Source organism: Gymnoscopelus braueri (assembly GCF_963280865.1).
Source record: "Gymnoscopelus braueri genome assembly, chromosome: 23".
NCBI lineage: Eukaryota > Metazoa > Chordata > Actinopteri > Myctophiformes > Myctophidae > Gymnoscopelus > Gymnoscopelus braueri.
In genome coordinates, this window is record NC_137625.1 from 39879676 (window position 1) to 39900014 (window position 20339).

The 20339-nt window shown below is 42.2% G+C and overlaps 1 protein-coding gene across 3 annotated transcripts in view; it reads right to left on the reverse strand.

The window, feature by feature from the left end:
- Positions 1–1908: 1908 nt before the first annotated feature.
- The window catches only part of plekha5 (pleckstrin homology domain containing, family A member 5), a 244863-nt gene continuing 226432 nt past the window's right edge, over positions 1909–20339 (reverse strand). The window contains exons 25-34 of one of the 3 annotated variants that reach the window (XM_080420663.1): positions 20093–20204; positions 19470–19513; positions 16800–16941; positions 15721–15866; positions 14812–15003; positions 12795–13034; positions 12071–12193; positions 9732–9877; positions 8638–8810; positions 1909–3573 (exon numbers count right to left, since the gene is read on the reverse strand). In XM_080420663.1, coding sequence (XP_080276789.1) covers positions 3539–3573; positions 8638–8810; positions 9732–9877; positions 12071–12193; positions 12795–13034; positions 14812–15003; positions 15721–15866; positions 16800–16941; positions 19470–19513; positions 20093–20204 — 1353 coding nt within the window. In that variant the 3' untranslated portion in view covers positions 1909–3538. Of the gene's footprint in view, positions 3574–8637; positions 8811–9731; positions 9878–12070; positions 12200–12794; positions 13035–14811; positions 15004–15720; positions 15867–16799; positions 16942–17523; positions 17847–19469; positions 19514–20092; positions 20205–20339 lie in introns of those variants that run through there. The other 2 variants (XM_080420662.1, XM_080420664.1) reach the window with 2 other exon arrangements.

Here is a 20339-nt window from a genome sequence, read left to right on the forward strand (position 1 = left end):
TGATCTTACTGACTTTGCACACCTCATACCTTTTTTATGCTTTATTTTCTGTCAATATATTATTGTTACTTTTTGCACCACCCTGAACTCCTCAATTTTTCATGGCCCATGGGTCGGGTTGTGACACCCCTGTGTAGTTTATTTGCCCACAAATGTAGCACAGGTTTCTATAGACCAACTAAACTAACTTGTGATTTGGCATTATAATATATTTTTTTTTGAATTAACCAAACAGTGCATAGGATGAAAAACGCTACATCATCCCCAAAAGCTGCATAAACATGTTTTATTTAAACTACACAGTTGCTGTATCTACTGTGTTACACCTAGAACCCATGTGTTTGTTTCATTAGAACAGCTGGGGGAGGGGATATGTTTTCGCCAGTGTTCTGTCAATGTGTCTGTCTGTTTCTGAGCAGCTAATAATCTTGAGCAGCTAATCTCGGGCAACGCTGTACTGATGTTGTGAAACTTTGCACACACACTTCCAGTAGGCCAAGGAAGAAGCTCCACCCCACGTTTTTCTAATTGGCCTCATAATGGCGCAGTTACATGCCGCTTCACTTTTGGGCCTATAATTTTTTAACCTTAGGTTGTACAAACAAGGTTTCCATAACCCATATAATTTGCCTTTAATTGCCTTCAGCAATTTTTGGCAGGGCTTATTTCTAACAAAATACGGCATATTATATCATGAATGCTACACCCAATCATATGCGCATTGGAATTTTAAAGGGATTTTACTCCTGCCCACAGCGGCCGGCAGAAACGTGTTGTTGCACAAACTCATACAAACTCTATTTCCCCAATCAATGCAGCTTTCTCGTGGCCTGAAGGCTGCACCCAATGGCTGACACATCAGCCCTAGGTAGGCAACCCAGCCTGGCGAAGATCCACACTTAAAGGAGCAGACTTTTCTAGCTTTTCACTGTGTCAAGTTGGCAACTAATTAGTGTTGTTACTTCTTCTTTTTTTTTACATATATTTTTTCTGCCTTTATTGATAGAGATACAGTAGACTGACAGGAAATGGGGAGAGAGATGGGGGGGGTGACACGCAGCAAAGGTAGTCAGGATTGAGATTCGAACCTGCGACACGCTGTCAAGCCGGATGATCAGCCTAGGTTAAAAAGTTTGAATTGGCCTGGACCGCTGGCGTAGCGGTCCAGGCACCTAGGCTCAGTGTAGCCTGACAGCGTGTCGCGGGTTTGAGTCCCGATCCCAACGCCCTTAGCTGCATGTCACTCCCCATCTCTCTCTCCCCATTTCCTGTCAGCCTACTGTCCTGTCAATAAAGGCATAAAAGACCTCCCAAAAGAAGTTTGAATTTAAACCTTTTATGCAGTAGTTTTCAAAGTGCAGGTCCAAGGACCAACCTTAGGGAGTTCCACGGAGTGCCCAATCACCCGCAAAATGAGGAACAGACTACAGTTTAATTTCACTATTATTTCACAGGCTAAAAGTGTATAAGAATGACTCTCCAAACCTACAGTAAAGACAGTTGTAGAATATTCTTTGCTAAAATCTAATCTAATATCAAAATACATTTCTATCGGGGGTCCTTGGCACTTGTCGGGTCGTATGGCCTATTACAATATCAATTTGGGAGTCCTTGACATGAAAATATTTGAGAACCATCAAAGCTATTGAATCTTATATAGAATGTAATGTTTTCATGAGAAGCACAACATTGCTTACAAGCTGTACAAAAGAAGAAAGTGTGTCCCAGTTTTTGTTCAGAGGTGAATCTTTAGCCTATATGAAAAACGTTCCAGTGTCTCTCATCCCATCTCTGTGACACCTCTTCAGGAGTAGTAGTATTTCTTTAGTCAACTTACTAAAATAAATATATCATGTAAGCAATCATGATTCAGGAAAGAATTCATTCACAAGCAGACCATAATTTAAGAACATCAACATTTATTTCACATGATATAAAACAGATGGGATATGAACATTTGCATATTGACTCTAATAATATTAATAATAACCTCTTATAGTTATAATATCCACTGCTCATTTTATCGTGTACATAAATTACACAATATTTTTTTATTTCATTTTTTTACATTTTATACATAATTATTATTTTTATTTTTTCATTTAAGTCCTGGAGTTCCAAAATCCTACTTATTGCTTTGTACATGTGCTATTCTCTGACTTTTCTCCACCTAGGACTTGGACAGATTCAGACAAAACGCTCTTTTCCATATAGCCTCTCTACGGTATATCTTTTTACGTAATGTAAACCAAAGGGAAAGAAAGACAATTGAAAAAGCAGACTAAGAATCCATAACATTCATATACTTTATGTATCGTCAACCTGGCGTTGTCAGGAGTTTCAGAGCATCCTCACAATATATAAATAAGTAACAACCTCATTAAAATACTCAACTCTTTTTCCAAAAAACAGCAGCATGAAGTGGCATCTGTGTGGAAGTACAAATTCTTCTTTATGTTCATATATAATTGTATATTTATATATGTACTGTATATCTGACAATGAACAACTTGCTTGTTTAAAACCATCTGTGATTTCTTTTATCTTTTTGTGGTGCAAAAGATGTGAAAATATAATATCAGGGGAGCCTCTGGTCAAGTTTTTTTAAACAAAATAAAACGAACAACTTCAAAGAATAGAATTGGTACAGTTCAAACCGAAGTGCGGTTGACGGGGCTGCCACCTTGGGGTGAAAGTGAAGCACTGCTTGTTGTGTTGGTTTGGTGCTTAGCCCATCCTCAAGTGCTCCTTTATATACAACTGTACACTCATCCCCAGCAGTGTTAGCAACTCAAAAACAACTAATCCCCCCCATAGATCAGTAGAATACTCTAATAATAATAATAATAATAAATCAATGTAATATTCATAATAAGCAATCAATAATAATAATAAGTCTTTATGGTGGTATCTGTGTTCGTGTGTGGTGGGGTGGTACATTTTGGCATCATGATTAGTGTTGAAACTATGGGACATAGTAGTTGTGTATAGAAGCAGCTACTAAACCTCTAGCACAGTGGTTCTCAACGTGGGATCAGGACCCATAGGGGTCCTTGAGGGGATTCCAGGGGGTCACCGGCTAAATGATTGATAGCTAGGATTAGGAACTACATGGACACTTTTGCGTCTGTAATCCTGAGGGTACCAAATGGATCTAAAATGGACCATAGGTTCCATTTGTATACTCTCAGGGTTGGATTAACACTGAGGATTTGACAGTGTTGTTTGGGGTCTCAGAGGATAAAAATGGGGGTCCGTGGCCTAAACAATATCAAACTGGGGGTCCTTGAAATTAAAAAGGGTTGAGAATCACTGCTCTAGCACTAGGTCCTAAAGATATATTTTTTTCTCTGCCTCTTTGTCTGGATATAATGTCTGCCTGCCTGAGCGCTTGTAGATCCGTCCGTACTGTATATACGCCATCCTATCTGTTAACAGTAGTTTTGTAAACGCAGGAAGCCATGGAGCATGCGTGGCGCAGGCTGGCTACATTTGGGCTCTACGGGACACCGTCGAGGATCATGAGGCTGACAGCGGCTCACGTGTCACTGTTCACCAAGGTCAACGTCTGTGCTGCAGGGAGGAGAGAGGGAATTAGAGACAAAAGAAAAAAGAGGAGAGGAGGACAGAATTGGGAAGAGAAGGAGAGAGGGAGAGAGGTGATTCAATTAGAAACTAGGCAGCAAAACGAGCCGATTGTTAACGACGCCGGTGTCTGTTATCTTTGCACCGGCATTGCTCAGAGGAAGCTCATTAAAGCGGTGAGGTCAAACTTGTGGCTTGCAGGCTTAAGTTAGTATCTGTCACATTCATTTAGTATTTTTCACCCTGATCTGGTTCACTGGGCCACTGGTTCCTGGAAGCATGCTAAAATATGCACATAAACATTTGCATATACAGTAGTTAAAAGGGGGAGAGATGGTGGTGGGGCAGCAGGGACATGTAATAACAATAATAACTAGAAAATGTGCTCCTCGGAGCACAAGTCTCCGCCAGCAGACTATAGCAATTATATTATCATAGCAATAACTAATGAGATACAGTAGAGTAAAAGATATATACTGTAGTTAAATAAAAAGGTGTATGTTAAAGAAATATTTATTAAAAGAAAAATGATTTAAAAATCATATTTTGTCTTCTAATGTTTAAAAATATGTTTAAAAAAATGTTTAAAAAAATGTTTAAAAAAAGATAGGATGAAAAAAAGAGATCCAAATTTTTTTTTATTTATGTATTTCTTACAAAAATGTATATACTATGACGCATCTGATATATATCAATTATATTATAATAGCAATAACTAATGAGATACAGTAGGGTAAAATATATATCTTCATGGTCTATAAAATCATGGTCTGATTAATAGGTGTCTAGAACATGTGTGAAGACCTTCTGGTGTCTGTTAACATAAACATGGTCTAGGAGTGAGCCATCATCTGTAGTTGCTGAAGTGACAAATTGATAAAAGCCATACTTTAGCATGATGTGTAGAATATCGTGTTGTGGGTCAGTGATGAGGTTATAGTTGAAGTCACCTACAATTACTGTCAAGGTATTTTTTTCCAGTGATTCTAGGAATGCACAAATATTCTCAATGAATCTTGAGGACTTGGATTTCGGTGGTTTATATAATGTAATCAGGTTGATTCTAGTTGCACATTTGGAGAGTGTTAGTGCTATGTGTTCCACGTTGTTAAGTGACTTATGTAATCGTGTTGGAAAAAGGTGATTTGATACTATTGTCATGATCCCGCCTCCTTTTTCTGTTTCTCTGTCAGTTCTGAAGCACGTGGAGTTTGGTAGGATGAGGTCATCTGCATCTAAGCTGTGCCGTGATTTTAGAAATGTTTCCACGAAACATAATACATGAAATTCTGTCAGTGTTGGGTCATTTTTGAGGTCAGGTAAATGTTGCAAGTATGATCTGATATTCAGCATGGCGATAGTTAGGGTGGAGTCATTTGGAGCAAGTCGGATCTGTTGGGATACTTGTAGTTGTGTCTTGCGTAGTCGAGTCATTTCTTCGAGTACAGCAGGGTGAGTTTTGATTTGTTTGTCATGAAAGTCGAGGAGGTACAGTCCTTGTAGTGATGTTACTCTGCTGAGTGCAACATAGACCTGACCCGGGCATCTTCTTTAAGAATGCGAGAGCAGCTTCATTAATTTCTAATTCTTGTGATCTGTATCGTTTCTTCTTACTCGTGTTATGTGCTTGTTGATGTTGTCTTTCATTATTTAAATACTCTGACCAGTTCCTTTTTTTCCTTTCGATGTTCTCTTCAGACTCTTCTACTTTTTCTTCCAGAGATTGTAGCAATCTTTGCTGTGTCATATTGTAAGCATTCATGGCTAGTCTTCGTCTTTTGTCATTTAGCGATTTTTTGTCTCTGATTAATTTCATTATTTCTTTATGATTCTTAGCTCTGTTTAATTGAAGCAATGCTCTGTTTACATTGAAGCAATCTATCATATGGGAGTCGTCATAATTGACTGGTTTGTTCAAATACTTGTCTGTCTTCTTCATCTTCATTGTCTTGAACAGTTTCAGCAGTTGATTGGTGTGTTTGATCAGCTTTGGCCTTCTGCGCCTTTGTTTGACCAATGTTAGGTGTTCTCAGAGGGACACACACACGCACGGACGGGTGATTTGGACTAGAAGATACTGTTCCAATCAAGACTGATTGATCCTGTCTTACCTCGCTTCAAAAACGTAAACGGTTTTTTGAAGTGACACACCTATTTATAGAATTGTATTTCGTCATGCATTCCTCTAGCCAATCAAAGGCATTGGTGTCAACATATTAATACGTATTAAGAATTCGGTCTTGTTGTGGGATCAATTCAACTCTAGTCCTCTTCTGTGTTACTGTTGTAGATGAGTATGCTTTCTTAGCTTTGGCCTTCTGCGCCTTTGCTTGACCAATGTCAGGTGTTCTCAAAGGGACACACACACGCACGGACGGGTGATTTGGACTAGAAGATACTGTTCCAATCAAGACTGATTGATCCTGTCTTACCTCGCTTCAAAAACGTAAACGGCTTTTTGAAGTGACACACCTTTTTATTATAGGATTGTATTTCGTCATGCGTCCCTCTAGCCAATCAGAGACATTGATGTCAACATATTGACACGTATTAAGAGTTCGGCTTTGTTGTGGGATCATTTCAACTCTAGTCCTCTTCTACGTTACAATTGTAGATGAGTATGCTTTCTTAGCTTTGGCCTTCTGCGCCTTTGCTTGACCAATGTTAGGTGTTCTCAGAGGGAAACACACACGCACAGACGGGTGACTTGGACTTACTGAAGGTACTGTTCCAATCAAGTCTGATTGATCCTGTTTTACCTCACTTCAAAAAGTAGGGGCTTTTTGAAGTGACACACCTATTTATAGAATTTTATTTCGTCACGCGTCCCTCTAGCCAATCAGAGGCATTGTTGTCAACAAATTGACACGTGTCACGTGGAGCTTGCCCAATGTTAGCTTGGCTAACAATGTTTGCTCACACAAAGCGAAAACATATTCTCCACCTTCGGCGGAGACAATAATAATAATAATAATAATAATAATAATAATAATAATGACTCTTTTCTAAATACTCAAAGTTGCTTTACTTAAGAAGGGTGAGAGGACGAGAGGGAATGGTTGTCATGTCTTGGAGAGAGAGAGAAACAGAGCAAAGTTAGAGAAAATGGAGGGAGGACACAGAGACTAGGACTAGACACAAAGGTCACTACTGACACACCACCAGACCTCATCCATCCATCCATCCATCCCTCCATCCATCTATCCATCCATCTCTTGAGTCACCCATCTCCTACCTCATTCATCCAAACAGAAACACACAAACATACAGTATGTACACCATGTCAACCACATACACACACAATTGATGTCACAAATCCTTTGCAACAAACTACATAATGTGTTTCACTTCACGGATTATGTCATTCTGCACATGAGCGCACGAACACACACACTTGGTCACACCAGGGAAACGCTACAACAACATTTGATTTGTTATGAAGAGAGGCGGATCAGTGCCCCGTTAGTTTGGCCCGCAAGCCACATGCTGCTTACTTTCGTTACAGATTCTCACAATCATTCCAAAAAAGTTTGCAATCACAGTGGGCAATGTGTATCTGCCAATGTTTGTTTATTAAAAAAACGCCGGAGCAGCCCGTCCCAAAATTTCATTCACTGATGAATTGACAGGAATTCCAGTATCCACCAAGAGAGGGTAGATTATTATTTTTCATCACACCATGAATCTACGCTTGTACTGTATAACATTACCTGAGAGAGCCAAAACAAGGAAAACAAATACCTGCGGACGGTGTGTTTTACAGAAAAACCCATTTGTTTTTCAGTTGTATACTTCAAATCCCAACCTCAGGCACAGCCAGTGAGTATGAGCATTGTAGATAAGAGAAAGCAGGGGAATCTCCTAGCTCTGGAGTTCAGAGCATTAGCGAATAGCCAGCTCTCTCCAACGCTCTGCCAGTTGGACGGAAACGTCCACTAACGTACGTGGTCTAAACTATAGACAAAATTAAGAAAACTATTTCACTAACTCACCGAAACAAAGGCATAAAACTGCCTTTGTTTCGCTGAATTCCCCTGCAGGCAAGGAGGAATAATGAGTCACCTGTCCTTGACTCCACACAACAAAGTGTTGCTTACTGTGACGGGATGGCAGGATGAACAACGGATGATGGAGGGCATTTTAAACACACAGCACTGTGTTCATATTGCCATTGGAGAGCACAGATCTTTAATTAACCTCTTAAACCCTCTGGACTTGTCTCTGTACTTGGACCACTTTTATTCTGTGTACAACCAATCGCTTTGCCAAAAATAGCCGATCTATGCTTTCTATTTTTGGCTAATATTCCCCCCATGATGTGGATGATGGGGTTCAAGTGGTTAAGAATGAAATCAATAAAAGAAGAACTTGCCCCCATCCCGCTCGTTTTTGTTCATGTGACAACCTACTCTGTCCACAGCGGCTTGCCAATTCAGACGGCATGCTCGTTAATGCGTCAAGCCATCGGCCGCTCGATGCAGGCACTTGCCTCACAGGCCTCATAGGCCTCAAGGGCTCGTTATCGGCGTGCCTGGCATTTGATATAAAAAACAAAAACCCCTCATGCATTTGTTGTAAAACCTTGCACATACAAAGGACATTTCCTGAAGAAAAAAAAAAGTGTTAACCCATTAAGACCTGAGGCCGATTCTACAAATGTCTTCTAATTTTTTTAAACTCAAGTTGCTATAATATCAGTGGTTCGCAAACTTTTTCATGTCAAGTGTCAAGGACTCCCCAAAATGTATTTGGCGGCGGACCCCCCCCCCCCATCTCAAAATATGTTGTTCCAGGGACCCCCAGAAGCAAAGATTTGAGTTACAAATGTTCGCTTTCAAAAATTGATTTGCAAAAAGTTTCACGATAAAATTTTTTTAACAGATCTACTGCCGCGCTACGAGCTTGTATATCTGCTATTTTTGAATAGCCAAGGAAATCTAAAATGACACGGATGCTTTCCTGGTCTTAATGGGTTACACTTGTTACAGTGACTTCATCAAGTTAAAGATCACGGTAAGTGTGGGGAGACTGAAACGCTGCTTGCTTGCTTACCAGCCACCATGTTGTTGTTGTTGTTGTGTTTGATGTCGTCTACTGCTAGCTGGTTGTAGGAATCAAAGTTGTTCTGTCTCTCCTGCTGATGTGTCTGTTCCGCCACAGGAGCCTCCTCCCTCTTCCCCTTGTTGGGTTCTGGAGTCAGCGTGTCAGGCTGCAGAGCTGGGAAGCTGCAATGAACAGCAGTGAACATTAACCCAAAAAATATATCTATATTTAGAACCTATAAATGACTTAATCTTGCTCCTGAAGTTTAATCGAATAATCGAGAAGCAGTTTTTTTCTTTTTTTTGTGATATATATAATTTTTTTATAATCGACTAAATGTATTCGTCTGATGAACCACTTAACCTTGTATTCGTTGTACAATGGTGGTGTACAACAATAGCAGATCTACAAGCTCACAACGCATCGCAATGCGACGCGTTGTGAGCTTGTAGATCTGCTATTTTCAGCATTCAAATAATGTTGTTCATTAATTGTAATCGAGGCAAAAGTTCATTGTGATATTGATTTGAATTCATATCGCCCAGGCCTACTTCAGCGTATGACTGCTCTCTTTCTAAGAGGATAAGGATCAACAAGGTCTCAACATGCGATAGCACCAGTATTCTGAAACCAAATGGTTGCTAGTATGGCAGCAAAATGGCCACAGAGGGGAGCTGTTATACTAACCAATTTGATATGGTGAACAGTAACATTTTTCTTAATACAGTTACAGTGTGTACAATGAAAGGTACAAGACATGCAACATGTCATAATAGAGCAAGATATTACTTTTTCTTCTATTTCATATTATATAGACAGAAAAATGTATAGAAGAACACTTAAATGCATAAAGGCTTACTCATGCACTCACTGACACTGTCTTAACCTCCCAGCAACAGACACAGACACAGACACAGACACACACGCACGCACGCACGCACGCACGCACGCACGCACGCACGCACGCACGCACGCACGCACGCACGCACACACACACACACACACACACACACACACACACACACACACACACACACACACACACACACACACACACACACACACACACACACACACACACACACACACACACACACACACACCTGTTTTCAGTGGTAGCATTTATGGACACATTGGTTAGCTCCTGTTTTCTCCTCTCCTCTTCTACCAGTGGTTGTGGGTTGACAATCTCCACACGCTGGGCCACTGTACACAAATCCAATATCACCACCTTCTGACTCTCACACACCTGCAAGACACACGCATACGCACACACACACATTTAACATCTTTATTTGCGTTCACATTTTAACAATACATTCTTGAACACAAACAATAGTAGATGCACAAACTTGGAAAAAACTCAACGACAAGTATTTCAGAATACAGATCACGGGTACAGGAAGCACACACACACACACACACACACACACACACACACACACACACACACACACACACACACACACACACACACACACACACACACACACACACACACACACACACACACACACACACACACACACACACACAGATTAGAACAGTGATTCCCAACCTGTGGGCTGGGGCCTGAGAGCCATCAGGATTGCAAGTGGGGCCCCGAACAATTGACAAAACACTAAGTTTTTTTTCTTTAAATAATAACGATGATGATAACGATACATAGGAAAGTAAAGTATTCTACGTTAGCTCCATTGATCCAAGCCAGAAGTGGAACACAATAGATTGATTGATCATTGAAATAAAACAATTCTAAAAATGCGCGTGGCCCACCCATCTGACCACTTAGTGCTAAGTGGTCAGATGTCAGATGGGGAGGGGGGGGCGGGGTGCGAACGCTTTCAGGATTTTCAAGTGGGCCCTGATCCAGAAAAGGTCGAGAACCCTAGGGTTAGAAAATGCGCTGTTTTCATAAAAGCAGCCACTAGAGAGCAACACGTAAGGGATTATGCAAAGGCTAAAATGTAACTTAGATGGCATGTTATGTAGACAGATGCCAGGTCATTGTTGGCCTGGCATCCTATAGTGTGTATTGTTTCAATGTAGGCTGATGATAGGTTCTTGGTTTACGTATGTATTAGTTATTATTAGATTATTGGTTTACTTATGTATTATTTTATTATTAGATTACATTTTTTTATGCATTTGATGTATTATGTGTATTATGATGTGTTCTTCATTGTGTGCCAGAGGTTTATTAAAATAGGGTATGTTCAGTGCCAGCATATCTTCCATCCACTTACGTTGATATGTTTCGTGCTGTAGAAGCCCCGACGCGGAAGTGTATGTAAACAAAGCGTGCGTGCGAGACGGCAGAGGGTCCCGACTAACGCCTGGAACAATAATATTTCTAACGCGATCCTCCATTGCAGAGTGATCGCCGAAAACGGCTCACTTCCACCACGTTAAAAAGAAATGGAGATATTATGCTTTTAGTCAAGGAGTTAACATTGGAGCGGCCGACCGGAAGCATTTTTGACATGGATCCACATCTGGCCTCTCCTTCTTAGAGACTACTTGGATGATCCTAAAGTTTCGTTAGAGGGCCCCACGTATAAAAAAAAAAAGGGCCAAAAACGGTCCGGACCGTTTATGGCACTCAATGTGTTAAGAGCGTCTGCTAAATGCCTAAACTGTAAACTGTAAATGCCTAAACTGTAAGGCAACGAGAATAATACAAATTGGAAAATAAACCACAAAAGCTATAGGTTTGTTTGTTTTGATGCTCAGTAATGAGCTGAGTTGTGTCCATCAGAAGACTCAGCTCAGCCAACCAGCTCTGTGTCCCACTGGATTGAGCCCAGCGCCAGCCACCGAGCCTGGGCTCAATCCCGACGATAAGCCCCTTAAAGCCAGACTTGGATCCTTGACATGTCCCACAAATCCTCTGTTATTGTCCGAGATTAGATTAGAGGACATTAAAGCCACAATCAGCGATTAGCTTTGTGAGGCAGAGAGGCATGGGATTACTGAGTGAGTCTAATGGTGAAAGCTGGGGCATACAGTCAGCTGACCACCCTCTCTAGCCAAACCCATGGATTCCACTGATTCTGCTTCATAGGTTGTTGCTGCATGCTCCTGTTGGATTATAGAAGCTGCAGCTTTTTGTCCGGGACAGATACAGCATGGTGGATTCCCCACTCCAAGTGGGGAATGGGTTCTTAACCCATGTGAAGGAGTGTTCCAAGTGTCTCTGGGTCAAATCATCCTTCCCGCCCTGCTTCCCTCCCCCGAACACGGGACGCTCGACAAAGCCAGTTGCACCACCGTGGGATTCGAACCCCCAGACTCTGTGGTGGTGGGCAGCTACTTTACCCACTGCGCCACCCGAGCACTACAACTATCATAGAACTTCACAAAAGGTTTCAGGTTCTGGAAGGTTCTGGGGTTATACTTTGTAGTTGAAAAGAGCCATAGCTGTGCCGGGTTTGTCTCCTACCTCATCGTCTGCACTGTCCGTCTCAGCCAGCACGTCCTCTTCCTCGCTGGGCCTCGTCCTGTCGCCCTCCGACTCTACCTCCTCAGGCTCGTCTTGCTTTGCTTCTTCGTCTCTCTGCACCTCCTGGTCCTTCCAAGGAACAGTGGTGGAAAAAGTACTCAAAATTATTACTATAAGTAAAAGTGTCAGTACTGCAATATAGAATTACTCTAGAAGTAAAAGTCTGGAATTAAAAAAATACTTGACTAAAAGTACAGAAGTATTGGTAACAAAAAGTACTTAAAGTACCAAAAGTAGAGAGTACTCATTATGCAGAATGTCCCATTTCATAAGTTTTCAAATGTCAAAAACCTTATAATAGCAGATCTACAATCTCACATATCGCGACGCATTGTGAGCTTGTAGATCGGCTATTTTCAAATGGCTGAAATGTATATAGGGCTGAATTGATTAATGTATGTTTCGTAATAATAAACAAAATCTACAAAGTAACAAGTAACTAAAGTTTTCAAATAATTATAGTGGAGTAAAAGTACAATATTTGCCTCTGAGATGTAGTGGAGTAGAAGTAAAAGTATTTCAAATTGGAAATACTCCAGTAAAGTAAAAATACCTCAATATTGTACTTAAGTAAATGTACTTAGTTACTTTACACAGTGTCGGTTGCAAAGAAAAAGAGAAAAGAGAAAACCACCCCCAAAAAATAATAAAAATCTGTCCAAACCTGCGCTCCACTCCGTTGTCTGTCTCCCGGTCCGGACGTCGGACTACAGTTCTCGGGAGGACTGGTCCGGACCGGGTTCTGGTCTGTGGTTCTGCTTCTGCTCAGCTCCAACTGCTGGAGAGCAGCCTGGAGCTCGGCAGGGTCTGCCGAGGACGTCTCTTCAACCTGGACACGGCTCTGGAGAGCAGCCTGGAGCTCGGCAGGGTCTGCCGAGAATGTCTCTTCAACCTGGACACGGCTCTGGAGAGACACACAGAGGGGTCATTTCAGAAAAAAACTAGGGGGGTGGCAAAAAAGTGACCACTTAATTCCCTGGCAAGGACGTAGATCTACGTCCTTTAAAAAAAAATCCACAAGAGGGCGCTCTAACGAAACTTAGGAATGATCCCTCGATGCTGATAGAAGGAATGGACGGATGTGACGTCATCCCAATAAACGTCACTTCCGTCCACTCCTATATTAGAATTTGTAGAAAAACACTTCTAGCTCGGATTCTTTATTTTTGTACTGAAAACAAGCAATTTTAAAGCAAGAAAATGGCCGATCGCGGTAAAAAAGTTTTTGTTCCAGTGGATAGACGAGACCCTCCCCGACAAGGGCAAGGGCTGATTTATTTATTTATTTATTTATTTACTCCGGCAGTCAGTGAGTTAAGCTCTATTTCAAAAGCGGTGAAAAGTTGCAGATCTAAAAGCTCGAGCTTCTGGATCTGAAATGTTTCCCCTTGAAAATAAATGTTTGAAAGTTTTAGGGACACGAGGTTGAAAGCGATTAATTAATGTATGGTTGCACACAAGAAAACGTGTCTATAACGTGCGTGTCACTTGTCACATGCACTGTAGATGGATGGGTGTGGATTAAGATCATAGACTGTAAAACAATTATGATGATTGAATAACGCAGATCTAAAATCAGACTAATCTGCAAAATGCCATCCCCTGGGACCCCAAATGACACCCCTGACACACATACACAAACAAACACACAAATCTGAGTACTTGTGTACAGTGTATGAGTGTGTTTATACCTGCAATATAACACACGGGCAGTGGTGTAAAGTAACTAAGTACATCAAGTACTCTACCTAAGTACAATTTTGAGGTATTTTTACTTTACTGGAGTATTTCCAGTTTTCAGTACTTTTACTTCTACTCCACTACATCTCAGAGGCAAATATTGCACTTTTACTCCCCTACATTTATTTTTGTAGCATTCATTAACCATTTGAGCCCTATATACATTTCGGCCATTTGAAAACCTTTATACATTTGAAAACTTGAAATGGGACATTCGGCATAATGAGTACTTTCTACTTTTGGTACTTTAAGTACATTTTGACTTACTTTTGTACTTTTACTGAAGAAAAAATTAAATTCCAGACTTTTACTTACGTAACAGAGTATTTCTATATTGCAGCATTGGTACTTTTACTTAAAGGGATTGTAGGCGATTCAGAGATAAACAAAGAAAAAAACTCCAGCAGTTCGTTTCCCCGACCACCAAGGGGTGACGCAGGGAGGAGTTCCATAGAGTTAAGGACACTTCTAAACGGGCCATGCCGAATATAGGTTACTTTATTCGGATACAATTCGCGGAACTGCCCGCCCCTGCCGGTTCTCTGAATTTTTATTTTTAAATAGGCTCTTTCATGACAAATTGACCACATATATGAAGTTAAACAACTAAATTCTATCCAAACGCTATCTGAAAAGTAAATTATGTGCCTCAAAAACGAAGTTTGAGAGCGTTTTCAAACCAAAAGTAAAAAGTTCACACGGACACGGACGCGCACGGATGCGCACATGCGTGCGTTAATTTACGGCCCGACACCAACATAAACAGTAGGGAAATAAGGATTTCAGAAAGAGGACTGTGTTTCAATGCAGGAAAACACCCCAGCATCATTATATAGTGGCTGATAGAGGGGAAAAAATGCAAAATATATATATATAGACATTTTTCAAATTTAGGCTTAATGTTGCCAACAATCCCTTTAAGTAAAAAAAAATGTGAGTACTTTTTCCACCACTGCACACGGGTTGTCCTTGTTGAATGACGGCGACCGAGACGGCGTCTCTCTCTTCTTCTCTCGGAGAGCGGCCTGCTGGTTCCTCCTCATCCTCTCCAGCTGCTCCTCCACGCTCATCCTGGCCCGGCCCACCTCTCTCTCCCCGGCTCCCATCTGGTCCACCGCACTGCGGGGCCGATCCTGTGGAGAGATTCTAAAGTTATCCACAGCTGACGCAATAAACCCAGACACTGTCCTCCCCCAAAAAAGAATCCCTCTGACATGGTTTTTGGTTTTAAACATTTAGGTCGATATCTCTTCTGGAACAACCGAGTGGTAGGTTTGAATTAAAATTGGAGCGCCACAGCCCTATGATCTCCAAGAACAGATCATGATCATTGGCTATTATTGTTATATACTGTATCCTGCTTAGTTCTCTTCCAAAAACTGTGAATGTAAGTGTAAAAAGCAACATTTCTGTAGAGACATCCAACATGTAAATACATACTTGAATCGTGTTGATCGATGACGCATGACTCCAGATTTAGGCAAAGTTTCAGCCTGATCCAAGCCGCATTGATTTATGCAATTAAAGTTAACATATTTCAAAAAGTATAAAACATATGTGAACTGATCGGTTTGAGATATTACCACACAGACACACACACACACAGAGACACACACATACAGACGGTTATCCTCCTGCAGAGCCACACCGTAAAAAATCTGGCTTTGCCCACTTGCAAATAGTGACCTCTTCAGTTCAGAAACCTGCCTACCAGTGACGTCATCGGTAGGCAGGTTTGGTCATTTCAAACAAGATCCTTTCAGTCAGCTCCTATCTCATCTATGCATGTTTTTCGTTCAGCACAGTTCTCTCCCTCTCCTCCTTTTGATGCTACTACGAGGCAGACTTACTGATCTGGGCTCAGGTTTCTTGGTCTTCCTCAGCGTGACGTAAGAGGCGATGGTGGACGACTCAGGGGGGCTCATGGGAGATTTGGTCCTGGGTTGAACGATGCCCACGGGGTAGGAGGGCACTGCGTTAGGGAGAGCAGGGCACGCTGTCAGCCACACATTTGTGAACAATTAGTGTAGTTGAGGCAAATTCCATCTTCGCAGTACATTTGGAAATGCGATGCTTAGAATGATGCAAACCGTGGTACTTTGCTAACGGAATGTTAACTCAGACGTTAAGAGTCTCGTCCTCAGTGTATTAACAGCGAGTGTGTAGGTGTGACTTGTTGAGTTACAACTGCGTGGAGCTTCAGTCTGAATTTGGCTGCAGTGTCGGCAATTATAAGGGGGACGGGATTCGAATTTCCCTAAACCAATCACAAGAGATCCACGGATCCATCTACATAAGACGTCATCGCACAGCTTGTTTTAGCAGATATTCACTGATTGGCTTGTCGTTAGACCCACCCCCACCTCCGCCTCTCATTGGACGGTACTGGACGGTATCGAAGATACCCTAGGCTCACATTTCAACACCTGACCAAGAGGCAGTCCACTCAGAGAGTGGACGGGGTCTATGGTTTGGAACCAGGCTAAGTCACAACATAAACATGACTATTTCCGTTATCTCTGTCTTTTACAGAGAAGGGAAAAGTGAAAATTATAGAGTAGTTGATGCAAAGCTACAATGCCATGTGTGTCTCCACTGAAAGGGTTTTAAACATACCGGACATGTTTTTTTGCCAATTCCTCATTCCCATGTATTCTACTGCTACAGTTGGTGTTAGAGAGAGCACAGACAATCACGTGTCTCCTCTGATACGTGGGACATAAAGGCTTCTTTTTTTCTACAAGCGCTTTTCTAGAAGCTCACAATGCTCGAGTTGTGAGCTTGTAGATCGGCTATTTTCAGAGCAGGACACCGGCACACTACCAAGTATAAATCACGCTTTGCTCCGGGCCTCCGTAGGTCTTTGTAGGTCACTCAGGAGGACCATCGCTAATTGGCTGAATTGTGAGATGAGTCCAAAGTGAGGCACCTTTAGCGGATGTGGCGTCTTTGCTCTCAGCAGCAGGGTCTGTCTTGTCCTTGTCTTTGTCCTCTCCGTTGACCTCGTCCACCTCCTCGTTCACAGTGGTTAGCTCCGGCTCACTCTTGTACAGACGATAGTCCGGGGCCTGCTGTGGGATGCACGTAGTGGGGACAGACTGCCGGTCAGCACACGCATGTTGTGTATCATACAGTATACACACACGCACACACACTCAAACATGTGTGTAGGCACATGTACGCACAAATGACGCATGCATATGCGAAAACACACCGTCACAGAAACACACGCACACACACACTTGCAAATAGTACTCCCGCTAAACACACACACACTCACCCACCCCCACACCCACCGACCACACCCACTCCCACACCCACACACACACACACACACATTGTCTTGTACGGACCAGGATGGGGCAGAATGCCACACTGTAGGCATGAGATGGTGACATCTGGACGAAGCATGGAGGGTTAAAACAAAGCTGGGTGAATGGAACTCTGACCACAATGGCACACTCTCAAAAACAGACACTCAAACTTAAAGTCAAAGTAAACTCCAAATGAAGTAGAACGCATGGAAAAACGCGAGTTGAAAAACAAAGGAAAAAACCCCAGACTGAAATAAAGAATTAAAATGTGATGGTCCAGCGGGCTGAGTGAACGCGTGATGTCAACAATCCAACCAAAAAATGATGAACCAATGAGGAGACACGGTATGGAGGGGGTAAAATGCTCAACCAATGAGGAGACACGGCATGGAGGGGTAAAATGTTGAACCAATGGGCAGACACGGCATGGAGGGGGTAAAGGGGGGGCAGCGGTTTCTTACGCTGTGTGCTCCATTCCTGGAGCCGGCAGCCTTGCGGTCCTCGGGGCGGTGCGCGTGAGAGGGCAGGCGCCCGCCAGGGTGCGAGGGGAGGGGGGGCACGTGAGGGGGCCGCTCGGACGAGTCGTAGAACTGGGGGAGAGGCGGGCGAGGGGGCACGCTTTCGCCCTCCTTGAGGGGACTGAGCGGCAGCAGCGTCACTGCCTGCCGAACGGTTTCCAACCAGAAGCATTTTCATTTCATTCATTTGTTAACTTGGGAGGACTATTAATGAACAATACTTAAAAAAGTGCTGTAAATACGCAGGATTTAGCAAGAGATGTTAATTTTCATCCGTAGTCCCCGACACAAAAACTGGTGACGTACAAAAATACATCAACACAGTCAGACACCATAAATAATACAATACATGGCAAAAACAGGGTTACAGGTTAAAAACAGTGGCCAGTCTTTATACATGGTCACATCAGTAGTGTTCCAATAACCAATTGTTTACATTGAGTTTAAAAGCAGTGAAAGTTGGACAGTCTTGAACGCTAGTGAGTAGACTGATGCACAAGCCAAGAGACAGAGGTGTTCTCACAACAGTAGATTTGGTTAAAAAGATGAACGGCCATGTCCTTAACCCATTCAATCCGGGGACGCATCTCTGTCAATCTAGATTTCTTTGGCTATTCAAAAATAGCAGATATACAAGCTCATAGTCCAAGTGCTGCACTATGAGCTTGTAGATCTGCTATTTTTTGAAAAACCTTCCACATTTGTGCAAATCTTTGAATCTTACATATATTATTTTGAACAACAATTTTAACTCAAATCTTTGCTTCTGGGGGTCCCTGGAACTAGATGGGATGGGGGTCCGTGGCCAAATACATATAATTTTGGGGGTCCTTGACATGAAAAGGGTTTTGAGCACCACTGATATAGCAACAATAGTGTTTTTAAAAAAAACGTTAGGATTTAGAAGACATTTGTCAAATGTTTGACAAAAAAAGCTTTTGAGACTTTAAAATGGGCCCTGACCCAGAGAGGGTTTGGAACCACTGTAGAGTATGTTCATATAAATAGCACAACTGTGGTGGTTGGACTCTCTGCTCTTCTATGGAGAAATGTAGACTCTGCGGTCAAGTAGAACCGCTACTGAGTGTCTAAAACTCAAAGTGCAATATCTCCCCTGCCCCATCTCAGCTCAGTGGTAGATATTTTGCCTCGCACACGGGAGACTCGGTTATCGGATCCTGCGTAGGACATGAATTTTATGGATCGCAGCTTTAAAAAAAATATTCCTGCATCACTGACTCCCTCATCACCGTCTTAACCCATTAAAACCGGGGACGCATCTCTGTCATTCTAGATTTCTTTGGCTATTCAAAAACAGCAGCTCTACAAGCTCATAGCGCGAGCTTGTAGATCTGCTATTTTAGAATAATCGTGATTTTTTTTGTGCAAATAATTGAATATTTATTTTTTAAAGCGAACATTTGTAACTCAAATCTTTGCTTCTGGAGGTCCCCGGAACCTGTTTTTGAACAATCGTGAAAATGTGTGCAAATCTTTGATTACAAAGATTTGCACACATTTTCACGATTGTTCAAAAATAGCAGATCTACAAGCTCGGTGACGCACTATGAGCTTGTATATCTGCTATTTTTGAATAGCCAAAGTATGAAATAATGGTTATAGCTAAATGCGTTCCCGGATTTAATGGGTTAAGCGCAAAAAGCACCAGGCCAGACGTGTGTTGAAGTGCTGATAATTGAACTGGAAGTGAGCATAACACAAATGGATGTCCTTAATGGGTTCTGTGGATTTGAGAGCGGAACATACCTCATTCTTTGATATGCTGGAGAGGGGCCTGGAAGCAGGAAAACCTGTTGAACAAGGAGAACGGAGACAAGAGTGAAAAAAGGAAGCTGAAGTTCTTTCTTTTTTTTTGATAACCGAAACACGTGCAAAAACCATTTCACGGGCAGCGCTCAGTAGTTAATCAATTCCTACGTTTTAATGACTTTGGAATGCAGTACTTTGAGAAAAAAACCTTTCAAGACCTGCAATTTATTCTTTTTTTTAAAGTAATCCCCAAGGCTCCATTTGTACTCTCCCAGAGTTAAATTAACACTGAGGCCTTTTCTGTGTGTAAGGCATGAGGGAGTAGAGGGTTGGTAGAATGCTTTCAGACCGTTCAGTAATTGAAAGGTCATAAATTAAATCTCCACAACAGCCATTACGTCGATCAACTCATGTGCCTTGTCAGAGTGTCCTTGAGAGAGAGAGAGAGAGAGAGAGAGAGAGAGAGAGAGAGAGAGAGAGAGAGAGAGAGAGAGAGAGAGAGAGAGAGAGAGAGAGAGAGAGAGAGAGAGAGAGAGAGAGAGAGAGAGAGAGAGAGAGAGAGAGAGAGAGAGAGAGAGACTGTCTGCCTGCCATCTCCATATTAAAGAGTGTCAGCTCACTGTTGTCTGTGCTCCTCCTCTCTGGCTTGTTCTTGGCCAGAGCTTCCATCACATCCTGAATCCTCCACAACTCCTTCTGGATCTGCACGTGCCGCTGACTCGGAGGTTCCGTCTGAGAGGCACGTTCATGCACGCGCACACAGAAGTGGATGGACACAGAAGGGTACACATATAAGCACAGACCGGGTCTCCTAAGCATTTCTCAGAATTTCTTTTTGTGTGTGTGTGCGTGCATGCGCGCATGTAT